The sequence below is a fragment of the Vipera berus genome, assembly GCF_964194415.1.
Source record: "Vipera berus genome assembly, chromosome: 5".
Taxonomy (NCBI): domain Eukaryota; kingdom Metazoa; phylum Chordata; class Lepidosauria; order Squamata; family Viperidae; genus Vipera; species Vipera berus.
Genome location: NC_138207.1, coordinates 41,031,012 through 41,045,656, shown reverse-complemented (window position 1 = coordinate 41,045,656; position 14,645 = coordinate 41,031,012). Strand labels below are relative to the sequence as shown.

At 37.8% G+C, this 14,645-nt stretch overlaps 1 protein-coding gene across 1 annotated transcript; it reads right to left on the bottom strand.

The window, feature by feature from the left end:
- Window positions 1-10,107: 10,107 nt before the first annotated feature.
- LOC308669421 (thioredoxin-like protein 1) lies at window positions 10,108-11,467 on the bottom strand. The gene is given in 3 exon segments (XM_081330111.1): window positions 10,108-10,785; window positions 10,789-11,027; window positions 11,030-11,467. Coding segments are annotated over 3 exon segments (861 nt in total). The 5' UTR covers window positions 11,388-11,467; the 3' UTR covers window positions 10,108-10,521.
- Between the last annotated feature and the right edge of the window lie 3,178 nt (window positions 11,468-14,645).

Below are 14,645 nucleotides of genomic sequence, written 5' to 3'. Positions count from 1 at the left end.
TATGTAGTGACTTTTCTGTGAATTTACTATGACTTTTACACAAAGAAATGCTCAGGTAGAATATTATAGTCATATATGGAATGGGATCATCACATTCTGCAAAAGTTATTCAAATCGTTAACAGATGGAATATTTTCTCTTTTGATCCTGGATAGTTTTAGTCCCTTGAACTTGTCTGTTTAACTTCGCATCCATCCAAGATCTAATCAAGTTTTTCTGGCTTGCCTTTGCTGGATATTGACAAGAGCTCTAATACTTTTTGACTGGATTGGCCTATGAAAGCTAATCATTCCATTATATTTTCTAAGACCAGCATGGTTCATATGTGCAGCTTTCAGCTTTATATTGAGCTCCATGTTGTCCTCATTTCTCACACAACAAGAGATTAAAGATAATACTCATACTAATAATATAAAAATGCTCTTCTGGGAACAGCTTCCTAGGTAGTATTGTACGGTGTAAAGACTGTCAAATAGCTAAGGTAATTTACACTCATTAGAAGGAGAATACAGTAGATTAAAGGTAGCAAGGGTGAATAGGCACCCATTTTTGTAAAACTTCCTTCACCTTTTATTCACCTGCTAAGCCATTATTTTATGATTAACAAAAAAGGAGAAGGAGAGAGAGATGTGTGAACTTCAAGAAAGAACAAGGAAGGAGCTATTTTCTCTCAAGTGAAATAGAGTGTGTAGATTAAAGCTGGAAAGACAGCCCTCATTTAAATCAACCCTTTTCTCAAAGTATATTTATTCACAGATTAATTAGAGTTACAAATGAAAATTACCTGGTTGGTGGAAACAATATTCAGGGCCTTTAAAATGTAGGAGTGAAGATTAAAAGGAAGTTTATTCATCCCCTTTTAATCATTCAAACAGCAGATCAAAAGCGCCAGTGTTTAAATTAACTATCTAGGTAGTATTGCTCTTCCCATATTTCTCTGATAATTTGTCTGAAACTTGTGCTGTTATGTAGAGGCTAAAAAGGTAGTATAGGCAAGATATGTTAAGATTCTAAAATATGACAGGATGAAAAACAAAGTGGCTTTTCTGCACACTTTCAAACAATATGGAAGCTTAAACCATATTTAAACTGGGAGACATGGATGTCTTTCTCCTAAAATCTCACCTTTATACTGAGCCAGCCCTTCTCCTACCAAACATGTGCACAGAGTACAAAGGCCTAGAAGTAGGTTCATTTGAACTTGCTTCCAATGCTGTTTATGTCAAGATTTCAAAGAGCAGGAATCTTAATGTTATAATAGAGATAAAGCACTATTTCTAAGCTTTTTTAACATGTATGTCATCGTGTGATAAACTCCTAGATAGTATCTGCAGAATTTCAAAATAACTAAGATTCCATATTTTTTTGGGTAATTACAAAAATGTATCCATCAGAAAATGGAACAACCAGAGTTTGCCATCACGTTGGTTGTTGTTGTTGAGGACTTAGTAGAATCAGTCCATCTACCTGATATCAGCTTCACTAGGTAGAGGAAATTAGGAAATAAACTCCGGGAAGGTTGAAATGACTTTTATTGTCCATAATAATAGAATCTTGCTAGTCTGACCTTTTGACTCAGTAATGTTTTTGTATATTTCCACCAGGGCCATTTTTCTTACTCTAAACACCACAATACGAAACATTTACAGTAGTAGTGGGGGGGGGAGAAAGGGGGGATACCAAAGTTTCATGCCAAAGGGAAATCAGAGTAAAAAAGAAAAAGGATGGAAAACCAAATTTCTCCCATTCCAAACTGGGGGAAAAGGATGAATATTAAAAATGATGCAAGGTGTGCTTGATGGACACTCCCAATGTTTTTCTCTTCTATACCACAATTAATTGCAGTGAGATTACAATGTCATTAAAATTCACTTGACCCATAAACTAATACTGTGGAAAATACTGATATTTATAGCAGTTCTTCTGAGAGACATATTTCAGCATGAAAGTCTCTAATGCATGAATTTTATTTAGGTAGAACAACATTTAAAGAGGTGGGGTGATGGAGGAGGAGAAATGGTAGCAACTGCAGAGAATTTTATTTATTTCAACTAATGAGTATATGGATGCTAAATTTTAAAATACATTTTAAATAAATCTATTGGTATTTGACAAAATCAATCCAAACCCCATAAACCAAGAAGTCAACCACTTGATATTAATGAGATTGAATTTGCATTTATTTATCCCTAACAGTAGACAAACTATTAATTTCATGTTTATGCTTTCTTTAAAGACTGAATGCTTATAGATAGATGGCCACATCATCTTTCCTGCTGCTACATTAATATTTTGCTATAAGTGATTAAATTTGACCAGTTTCTACAGCACCCCTTCTTTCTTCAAGAAAGCTGAGAAAATGGATGCAATAAATCTTAAGCCATTTTTTTAAAAAAATAATGCTCTACAGTCATCAATCACTAAAATCATCATAGTTTTAAATACAAGAACCATTTGACAGCATCTAGGAATTTACTGATTAAAGTTGCAAAATAATAATAATACATAAAGCAAAACTGAATATTTTGCGGATGCTTTCAGTCATTCTGTATGGAAATTAGCAACTAACCAGATTTATGTTGCTATATTTTGCCCTAGGTTACATTCATATTTTTTCCAAAGATGTTTGCATCTTGAACATTATGGTTACACATTGTATATTTTCTTAACTGAGCGTAATTGATGACATCACTTTTTCATATAGGCATATACATATCAGTCCCATGTAAGAAACGCAATTGACTCTGATCAATACCTGATCAGCTTTATGAGTAAAGTACCTTCCCAGTGAATTTTGTATTAGCAGAGCAGATGAACCATAAATAGATGGGTAGTTGGGCCAAAACCGCCGTTATGGATGCTTGGAGGATGGCTCTCATCTTCCACGTCCAGTTTTGCATTGCTGGGGGGTCCTAAAAGGGCTGAAGAGTTGCCCTGGAGGGGCAACCAGCAAGAAGGGGCTTTTGCAGAAATGTGGAGGAGCCACAACTCTCCCATTAGTACCTGCATTCCCTTTGAAGTGGCAGACAAAAGACCGTCCATAGCAATACAGCCGGTCACTAGGTTGCAGACAGCTGAAGTCACATTACTACCAGGCAACATTAAAACAGCATGGAAGAGACCAGGTAAGATCAACCTCTCTTATACTCCAATCTTCTTCTTTTCACCTAAATAAGCTACTAAGTACCTTCCCCTCTGCGGAGAGGAAGGGGGGATTTCAACCCTCCCTTCAGAAACAGTGGCGATTGAACCTCCAGGGGTGATTTAAAAAGAAACATTGAAAAAATGAATTGGACCGCAACTAGAACTTGATTCCTTTTAAAAAAAACTTGTGGACTAAAAGCTTTTGACTATTTATTCCTTACTTCCTATCTTTATTTGAAAATTTGGCTCTGTTCTTCTAAAACAGAAGAAACAATTTAAAAGAGATTAACAGGCAGTTCCCTAAAAGAAAAGAATTTTCTAAGCACTTGGGGGACGCCCTGTGGCTAAACCTGAAATTACAATCTGACAGCAGAGAGAGAGAGAGAGAGAGAGAGAGAGAGAGAGAGAGAGAGAGAGAGAGGGAGGGAGGGAGGGAGGGAGGGAGGGAGGGAGGGAGAGAGAGAGAGAGGGAGGGAGGGAGGGAGGGAGGGAGAGAGAGAGAGAGAGAGAGAGAGAGAGAGAGAGAGAGAGAGAGAGAGAGAGAGAGAGAGAGAGAGAGAAACTTGGCTGACACTTTAGAAAACAAGATAAGACTAACCTTGAACACCAGATGTGAGAGTCCACCATGGAAGAAATACAAAAGCAAATGTATGCTATGATGAAAATAACCTGCCAAGCTTATTAGTTCCTTTCCATAGCCAATGATGAAATAAGAGCTTTTGGAAAAAAACTAGAAAGCGTCTTGGATAAGCAAACTCAAATTGTGACTAATAACTAATAATTTATTGGGACAGAACATAACAGAAGAAATTGAACAATCAAATACTCTGTCAGAAGATTTAACTACTCAACAAACACAGACAAGAGAAAACTTGGAGAAAAACCTGACAAAATGGATGGAAGAAAATATTTGTTACATAAAGCAGAAGGAATTTGAAGATCAAAATGAGAAACAGATGGAAGAAAAAATAGACAGTCCAGGCAAATTACGCCAAGAGGAGAAAATAAAGAGAAGATTTGGTATCTCTATCAGACCCCTCCACCCTTCAAAAATGGAGATTGGAGGGTCACTTCAATATGATACTACAACACAAGAACTCTTTGATGACCCTGAAGCAAAGAAATGGAAAATGACATGGCAAAGGAAAAAAGCCAGAATAAGATTGAAGAAGAATGGACATATTTAAGAGACCTGAAATGGAAAATATCTAAATAGACAGGATTGTACTTGGATTATGAGAGACTGTTTTGAAGTGCAGATAAAAATACTGGCTAATTAAAAAACTTAGATGTGTGAATATCAACAGTTAAATTGAAATATTGAACCATTTAAATGAAATTGATTAAGATGTATTTATGTTAAGAGTGATATAATGTAACTAATATACTTGGATGTAGTGACAAGAATAAAATTATAATTCTAAGCATGAGAAAGCAGATATAAAGGAGAAAAGAAAAGATGTACTAAATGTTGAAATGGGAGAAATTTTGGTTATTGAATTTATAGTATTTGGAAATTATAATGAAAATAAGAATATTATATTGTATTATTAACCTGTTGATATGGAAATTAGATAAATAGGATGTGTATCTAGATTATTAGGCATTGGAGACAACTGTGATAAAGAGAAGTGGGGTCACCTAGAAATATGATAATGAGAAACTTCAAACGTTTAACTTTAATATTAATGCAAATTAAAGCTGGGAAAGTTTATAAGGTGATTGATGCTTTAAAGATGAAATGTTAAAATAAATAAAATATATAGAAGTATTGACAAATGCAAGGAAACCATTAAATAACTGATAGATAAAATAGGAAGTATGTTAACTTAGATAAGAGACAATATGTATTAAAGGAAAAAAGAGAGGATATAATGGCTACAACAAATTGGAGATTTGTAATAACATCTAATTGTATGAAATGGAACTATTGTAACTCAGATACCACATTGCTTTTCAAAGATATAAGTGTAATATTGGAAAATCAATAAAAAATTATATTAAAAAGATGGGTAGATGGATGAATATATGACAAATATTAGTTCTCTGCAATCATGGGACTTCCAGAAAAGCCAAGATGGATTGAAGAGGATGCCAAAGAAAGTGGAATCTTTTATGTAGTGAGTTGCTTTGATAGGCAAGGAGTGACACAGCATCAAAGCATCTCTTTATTGTTTCAAGCCACAGGTAATGGCCAGTACTTATACACATAAGCCCTCAGGTGTTCCTCCAATTACCTGCCTGAATTCTCCCGTTCCTGCCAAAACTGTTGGGACTCACCATTAAGCTAGCCCCTGAAGGCTAGCCTCGGCTTGGCAGGAAATGCCTACTTAGCTTCTCCACAATAGACGAGGGTCAATGGCTTGCATCATTACATTCCAGTACATAACAGAACCAATGGCTGAGGAAGAAAGAGGAGCCAGTGAATGCTTTGGGACATTTCTCCCAGAAGTAAAGAGGAACCCACAGAAGTGCTCCATACAGAAGCATCCCATAAGGATACTGCAAGACAGCAATGTCAGACAGGTTTTAGAGCTCTGAGGACCAGGGGAAAGTAATCTAATCTAATCCAGAGTCTGACACCTTTAAACAGACATTGAGTTTGCATACTTCCTCTCTTAACTACCTTAGCAAATTGCTTATTAATGACTTCTTCAGTGTTAATGTTAAGAACCTTTATGAAGGACAAGTTTCATTACACTGGGTGAAGTTCCTTCTATGTTTGATGAAAGAAATGTTATAAATCTTTAAAAAGATTTTTTTTTAATTTTATTTTGAAAATTTATATTGCTGATTACTCGCACATGGCAACTCAAGATTTTACTTTAATTTTATGAATAAACAGAAAAAGATAGCTAGAATGTTGATTTTGTAAAGGTTGTAAATAGATTAAGGGACCAGATGAACTTAAAGTAATATTTCCTGTGGATTGTTGAAAATTTACAAAAATGTATATGAAGATTTTGAAAATAATCCTCTCATGGAGAAACTGTTGTTGATTATATAAAAAAATACAAATATGAGAGGTGATTTTGAAGGTTGACTAAAGGGAACCAGAAGTAATTAAAGGTAACAATTAAAGGAGAATACATCCATTAATACAATGGAACAATATTATTTGATTGAGGAAGAATTCAAGGATATTTGGCAACAATGCATTCAGAAATTACTATTAAGATAGTTTGCTATTATAAAAATGGATTGAAAAGAGGCTACAGAAGAGGACAAAATATGATAGCCTGATTAGAATGTAGATTTAAAAATTCCAGACTATAAGAATGATGTGCAAAAAAAGCCACATTAAATTTATAAATGAAACCAGCTGATAACTTAATAACTAAAGGGGACACACAAATAATAAGACATAGAAGTGTGTCTTGGATAGCTTTCTTGTATGTTAAACTAGTGGTAACATAATTGGTAACAAAAGAGGTTGATTTTACCATGCCATACATCCTAATTCAGCTTGCTTGTTACTACTGATTGGAAAACTTTGGCAATAATTTTGTGAAACTATTCACTGAGGTGGGGGTGTGTGATTCACCAAGTCCCCCCCCAATACAAATTGATGGTGCTTTTCTCCATGAAATGAAGCTTCTTCCAATAGTTAAAACCAAAGTATTGTTCTTTAGTTGATGGTTACTTAAAACGTCCATCATTTTTCAACATTAGCTCTGCTTGGGTCTGAAGTACAGCAATAGGAAAATGTTCAGACATTCCTATTCTTACTACTGTATGTGAAAGTGAAAGTAATTTTCACTGAAATTCAAGAGTACGGCTTATATTTGAGAATAAATAATAAGAGTATAATCTAAAGAACTCAAAAGAAGAAAGTATAAAACACCTTCAAAGGCTTACAAATTAGGTTTTGTTGCTGTATTTTTTAAAAAAAGAATGTGAAAGATGTTTTTTTTTGCTAGAAAAAGACATTATTTGTGTTATACCTTTACTAGTGACCTATGCAAGGACAGCACAACCCACTTTGCAGATATATCCTCACCTCCCCATTACCTGCAACTCAACTTCTAACGTAAAATGCTGCTGCCCTTCTAGAAACCATGCTTTGCTTTATTCGATAATATCATATTTATTCTTATCATATTTAAGTCAAACTTGTGTTAGGCACTCCTGCAGTCAGAGAAGTCTCTACAGTAGTAGGATACATCCCACTTCAAATCATAAGATTTGTATGAAAATTATCATTCATGCAAGATAGAAAAATCAGAACAGTCTTCTAGTTACATAAATAGGTGAACAGTGCAACAAAAGAGGGACATTGGTCTGCATAAACACAACAGGAGCCCTATATATTGGAAATTATTCATAGGACCTTGCCTTCTCACTGTGACCTCTGGTGCCTGTTCTTTTTTGCTCCTTACTTTGACGTCTTTAGACCTTCTTTTTCTCAGCCACTATGTCACCAGTGATGGTGCAACAGAATAGTTCAAAGAGGACCCAATGTGGTGGCACTCAAGGCTGCAGTTTGTTTGAATCCATTCACATAAAAATGCTATGTTTTTTAAAAAAATGAGAGAGAACTATCAGGGAACAAAAGTAACTAAAAAAGAGAGAAATGTTAACTCGTATGGCTCAGTATGTATACAGCAGACAATGCACAGCTCATTCTTCAACAATGGTTCAGAAAAGCAGGTGTCATAGCAGCCATGCAAGGTTAAATCACAGGAACCATTATGTACAAAATGAGTATTTATCCTGGGTCTGCTTTAGCTCTTAAGGATGTGCTTTCTTTTGTGCCTATGTTTGCTGGAAGGCCTCCATTGGTACAATAGAGAAATCGCTCATTCACACTTTCTCCCACCCTCCATTCCACCATCCAAATCCACCGTTATGGATATAATACAGACCTCTGGCATACACGGTCCTTGTTGCCCTATACTTCTGAAACAAAAGCTATTGTGTTGTGTTCTGAAAGCCTCTCTGCCACAGAATAAAGCAGCCCAGCATTGTGAATCCAGAGATTCAGGTATTTGTAAGCTACTCTTTAAAGTTGAAAAATTCTAGAGAATAATAAGAACACACACACGTGAACAGAACAAAATGATTCCAATTAAAATGTCCCTTTGTGTTTTTGTTTTTTGTAACCATGAGTATCAGAAGATTTCTTCCAAATGCTTGTTTAAAAAAGACAAATGACCTGTCCTTGCTTTGAGGCTGAGAGAGGAGTGTAAAAAGGAGAGAGAGAGAGAGGAAGCAGAGCTTGAAAGAAATAATGGAAGGAAATGGGAATAGGCAAAAGTAAAGAACACTTTTGTAATAAAACATAGGCAAAGGAGTTTATCTTTGTTCCTTTCCTTTTTACTTTTTGGGCAGAATTTTCTATTACACGTTTTGGAGCTTAACAGTCTGGGGTTATAAAAAGCATGAATCTTTTTTTTTTAAAAAAACCTACTTCTTTTGCAGTTTTTTGCCTAGAGGTGAAACCCTTCTATCTGAAAGGACTAGAACAATGTTAAAATGGTGCAGCAGTAAAGTTATTTTTTAAAAAAAATCTCATTAGAAAAGTAGATGGCTCTTGGAAATATGAAGATTGGAGGAAAACTGGAAAAATATTTTCAGTAATAAAAGACAAAGAAAACGAAGTCATTTTAAACATTTTTCCTGTCCTTCAAATTCCATGTATATTTACTTGAAAGAAAAATCTCTCTACCAGTTGAATAAAGAAGAAATTCATGAGGAACTAAAGATTAATTACTTAATAAAAATCCCCCAAAATCGTTCAGACTAAAAAAAAAGCACATTGTTATGTACTGGGCTCTTGAGGAGTACCACATGGGTTGCTGGAGCAGCTAACAGCTCTCCAGCAACCCAGACTACAAGTCTCCTGTGCTGCAATTGGCTATCTCCAGGCAGCAATGGTTGATTCAAACCTATTGGCTGCTGCCCTAGAGGCTAGACTATATATTGCGGCTAGTTGCAGCCATTTCCCCAGTACAGTTTCTACACGAAATAAACTATGAGTTAGGAACATACACAGGCCCACCTATCTCATTTAAGCTAGATCCCAATGTAGTTCCAATCAGGGTTAAGCCTCGTAGGGTCCCCTTTGCCTTAAAACATAAAATTGATTCCGAAATTGGTAAGCTTGTAGAACAGGGTGTGTTACAGCCTGTTGATGGTGGGAAGTGGGAAACTCCTATAGTCACTCCACTTAAAGCCAATGGGAAATTCACATTTGTGCTGACTATAAATGCACTCTAAATAAAGCCCTCAAGCAACATGCTTACCTGGTCCCAGTGGACAACCATATTTTAGCCTCCTTGCAAGGGGGTACTATTTTTGCTAAACTTGATTTAGCACAGGCCTATCAGCAATTGCTGGTTGATGAGGCCACAGCCACGGCTCAAACAATTGTGACTCACAGGGGGGCTTTCAAAGTTAAACGCTTACAGTTTGGAGTCAGTGTTGCACCGGGTATTTTTCAGGGAATCATGGAGCGTACACTCAAGGGTATTCAGGGCATCTACCCTTATTTTGATGATGTTCTTATTGCAGGGGAGTCCCCAGAAGTGTTGTCCAGTAGGCTCAGGGCTGTCTTGCAGAGGCTCCGTGAAGCAGGCCTCAAATTAAAAAAGAACAAGTGTAGTATTGGGGTTTCTTCAACAGAATTCCTGGGTTTCTGAATTGATGCTAACAGCATTCACCCCGCTGATTCTAAAGTGAAGGCCATTAAAATGGCTCCTAGGCCCAAATCAAAAGGAGAGCTACAAGCATTCTTGGGCCTCCTAAACTTCTATCACACATTTCTACCTCATAAGGCCAAAATAGCAGAGCCCCTCCACAGGCTTCTAGATAAGAAAGCTCCATGGAAATGGACTAACTTACATGAAAAAGTTTCCATGTCTTAAAAGCACTATTGTCAGAAAAGTCCACTGTAACTCTTTGTAGAGTCTAAACCTGTATGTCTTGCATGTGATGCATCTCCCTATGGGGTGGGGGCAGTTTTAAGTCACATAGAAAAAAATGGGAAACAGGTTTCTATAGCATTTTACTCAAGGACATTGTCCTCTGCTGAGTGCAACTATGCTCAGATTGACAAAGAGGCCCTAGCCATCGTTGCTGGAATAAAAAAATTCCATGACTATTTATATGACAGGGATTTCACGGTCTACACTGACCACAAACCTCTGTTGGGACTTTTCTTTTTTCTTTTTTAATTTATTTTTTGTTCCAAGATTACAACAGAAAACACGTTTAGTGAAATCTCCTATTAACAAAATGCGCTGATTTTATTTGTAATGGTAGTAAAATGGAACAGACTGATAGTCTCTGTTTATGGCTGAGTGACTTTCATGAGCTGAAGCTAATGTGAAATCCCACGCTGACTGTGACAAGGCCTTGAAGCATCTTGGTTGCATCTTAGTGGCTTTCTCCTTTCTTTCCTACCACCTGCTTGAAATCATTCATGTTTGTTGCTTGAACTGGTGTTCCAATAAATGTGAAATACGCAATTCTTGTTGTTTCTTCATCACCTTGATTAGACTGGACAAATAAAGTTACACTGCTAACATTCTGAAATTTTACATAGCGAAGTTGAATTATGCTGTCTTCTTTAATATCATCTGGTGTTAGTTCCAAAGCCTGAGTGGGTTCGCTTTTTTCTGCCTCTTCAAAATCCATTGATCAAGGAAGATTGATAAATATTTTTATATATTTTGGACCCTGACCATTATCAGGCCCTTGACATTTCATAGAATAAAGCTTGACCGGTTGATTAAAAGCTACTGTTATAAGCAACTGCTCATCACAATCTGATTCCAAGAAGGTAGAGTCTTTACGTAAACAATTATCAAATCCATGTTCATCATTTTCATTAAGACACTCACATCCAGCTTTATTAACAAATGGCATCAAGTCCATTCCTTTGGAATATCGGCATCCTCGTTGATTCCAGGATCATTTTCTAGATGCTGTTTGATTTTCTCTTCCAATCCCACAGCATCTGCACCTTGATTCTGATCAATTCGCACTTTGTTCTGGAAGAAAAGAAATGTCGGAGTTGCTGATATATTGTTAGTGGCAGCTGTCCCCTGGCACTGATGTACATCAACTTCCAAAAATGTTGCTTGGGGATATTTATTGCTCAAAGCATTGAAAACAGGAGCTACCCTCAAACAAGGACCACATCCTCTCATGGTGAACTTGGTCACCGCCAGCCGGTAGCCGGCGGCGCTCAGTTCGCTCTGGAAGTCGGTGTCGTTAGCGATCACCTTCACCCTGACCATCCCGGCAGTGACTCACAGGCGGCGGGGGCTAAACGGCAGGACAGCGCTGGCTGCGGTAGAAGCGGCAATTCGTCGCCCAGTATCTGGGACTTTTCACAACAGACAAACAAACCCCCCACATACTATCTCCAAGAATGCTGGGATGGTCTATTTTCCTATCTGCATACAATTTTAAATTAATTCACAAACCGGGCAAGGAAATGGGCCATGCTGATGGCCTCAGCAGACTACCACTGCAACTAATGGATCCAGATCTGGCTCCAGCTGCTAGAATATTGTCCATACAGGACATACCTGAATTTCCCCTCCATGCAGGGGACATTACTGCTGAAACTGCCACAAATAAAATACTTAGTAGAGTGTTGTCATGGGTATACACGGGCTGGTTGGAAAAAAGTCCAGGCTCAGAATTTCAGAGCTATTTTGTCAGGAGGCATGAGTTATCTGCCCATAAAGGGTGCATTTTATGGGGAAACAGAGTCATAATTCCCACTTCCCTAAGAGACAGGGTTTTACAGTCATTACATGAAGGTCATCCAGGCATTGTCAGAATGAAAGCTTTAGCTAGAAGCTACCTCTGGTGGCCTGGCCTTGATAAGGACATTGAGGCTCAAGTCCATAGTTGTTATACATGCCAGCAATCTAGGCCTGAAATGCCACAGGCTCCAGTTCACAGGTGGGAGGAAACGCACACTCCCTGGTCTAGGATTCACATAGACTATGCTGGGCCCTTTCAGAGACAGCTCTTCATTATATTTGTGGATAGCCACTCCAAATGGCTGGAAGTAATTCCAGTTCCTAACATGACTACTGCTAGGACCATCCAGGTGCTGAGAAAACTCTGCCACACATGGCTTGCCAGATGTCTTAGTTTCAGACAATGGGGCCCCATTCACTGCTGCTGAATTTCAGGCTTTCCTTAGAGCTAATCTCATCAGACATGCAACATCTGTGCCTTTTCATCCATCTTCTAATGGTCAAGCTGAATGCATGGTGAGGACAATGAAGGAATCACTCAAGCGCATTGTCACAGGTGGCTGGCATCACAGATTGGCAGGTTTTTTACTCTGCCAGCATTCTACGCCCTGCACTGCTACAGGCAAAAGTCCTGCAGAACTACGTTGGGGGAGGCTTTTGATTACTAAACTGGACAGGTTGCATCCAGATAGAATGGCAGCAGAAGCCTCTCGACCAAAACCCCCGAGGGGGGTGCACATGGGTGATTGGGTTTGGGCCAGGAACTATGGTCATGGGAATCTGTGGGTTCCTGGTCAAATCACCAAGGCATCTGGACCCCTATCTTATGAAGTGGGGTTGGACGGAGGGCGAGTTTTCAGATGACACATTGATCAGCTCAGGAAATGGTTTCCAGAACGGCCACTAAGTGAGGACTGCGTTATAAGTCATACAACCCGCCTTGCCTACCCTACAAGGTTACATCCAAAAAAGGTGCCAGAACTTCATTCTGAGCGTTCTATGAGGAAAAAAAAGCCCTGGAGATCACAATAAATTGGAAGAAGCCAACAGTGATTCCAATTATTACTGGTATCAAAACCACAAGACTTAGAAATACTTTGGATGACCTAAATTTGGAACAACTTATGACAGCCCAACTACAGAATACTGAAAACTTACCAGCAAAGAACTAAATTGTTGAAAGAAACAAAAGAACAGCTAATTTTCTAAGATTCCATCTGTTCATTTCCCTAAGTTCACTATAAAATATTTTCCCATTTCTTTCTGCTGGACTCTCAGGACATGAGAGTGCACCTGGCCTGGATGAGCTGCATGGATACTGGTTGAGACACCTCACCAGCCTCCATCACCGCATGGCCACCCAGTTTGATGAAAAGCTTCAAAATGCCACAAGTGAAGAATGGTTAACAGCTGGTCGAACATACTTGATAATGAAAGACCCTGAAAAGAGCAGAGAACCAAGCAACTACTGCCCAATTACTTGTCTGCCAACAACGTTCAAACTTTTTACAAGAATACTGGCAAATTCAGTATTCAATCATCTGATGGAAAACAATTTGTATCCCGCGGAACAAAAAGGAAATTATAAAAAATCAAGAGGAACAAAAGATCAGTTGCTCATTGACAAAATGGTACTTAAAAATGCAACACGACAAAAAACAAATTTAAATATGGCATGGATTAATTACAAGAAAGCATTTGACTCATTACCCCACAGTGTTCAGGCTGACGCTGAACCACAACACACAGTTAAATTAATGCGTGTTTGGAAAACTTTGGAATCAGCAAAAACATCTGTACATTTTTGAAAGCAAATATGCAAAAATGGAAAACAGTTCTAACAGCAAATGGGGAGAACATTGGTGAAATCAACATCAGACGAGGAATCTTCCAAGGGGACTCACTTTCACCACTACTATTCAACATTGCATTAATTCCATTGACAATAATATTACGAAACACAAAACTGGGATGCCACATCTCAAGCCAGCATGGCAAGATAAACCACCTACTATACATGGATGACTTAAAACTGTATGCAAAAAGCGACACTGAACTTGAATCAATACTCAACATAGTTCAACTGTTTAGCAGTGACATCAGAATGGAGTTTGGACTTGGGAAATGTGCTATATTATCCATGCAGTGAGGAAAAATGGGAAAAATAGAAGGAATAGAACTGGGAAATGGAAGTATTATGAGAGCACTAGCAAAGGATGATGGTTACAAATACCTAGGCATATTGGAAGCAGATAACATCTTGAATGGAAAAGTCAAAGAGTCAACACAAAAGGAATACATCAGGAGAGTCCGCAAAATACTAAAATCAAAGCTGAATGCTGGAAATATAATTCAAGCCATTAATACATGGGCAGTCCCAGTGATACGCTACCCAGCTGGAATTATCAACTGGACTTTGGCTGAATTGGAACACCCAGAATGGAAAATGCGTAAACTTTTGAATATGCACCATGCTTTACATCCACGAAGTGACATCGACAGGTTGTACCTGCCAAGAAGAATAGGGGGCAGAGGGCTACTGCAAATCCACCAAACTGTAGAAGAAGAAAAATGAAGTTTGAATGACTATGTAAATCAGAGTACAGAAAAATTGCTGCAGGCTGTGAAAACAGAGAGCATTATAAAAATAACAGAAACAAAGGCAGAATATAAGGAAAAATGGCTGGATGACAAATTAAATAGATGGAAAACCAAAGCTTTGCATGGACAGCATTTGAAAACATTGAAGGAAAATGTGATAACAACTTGACATGGGCACGG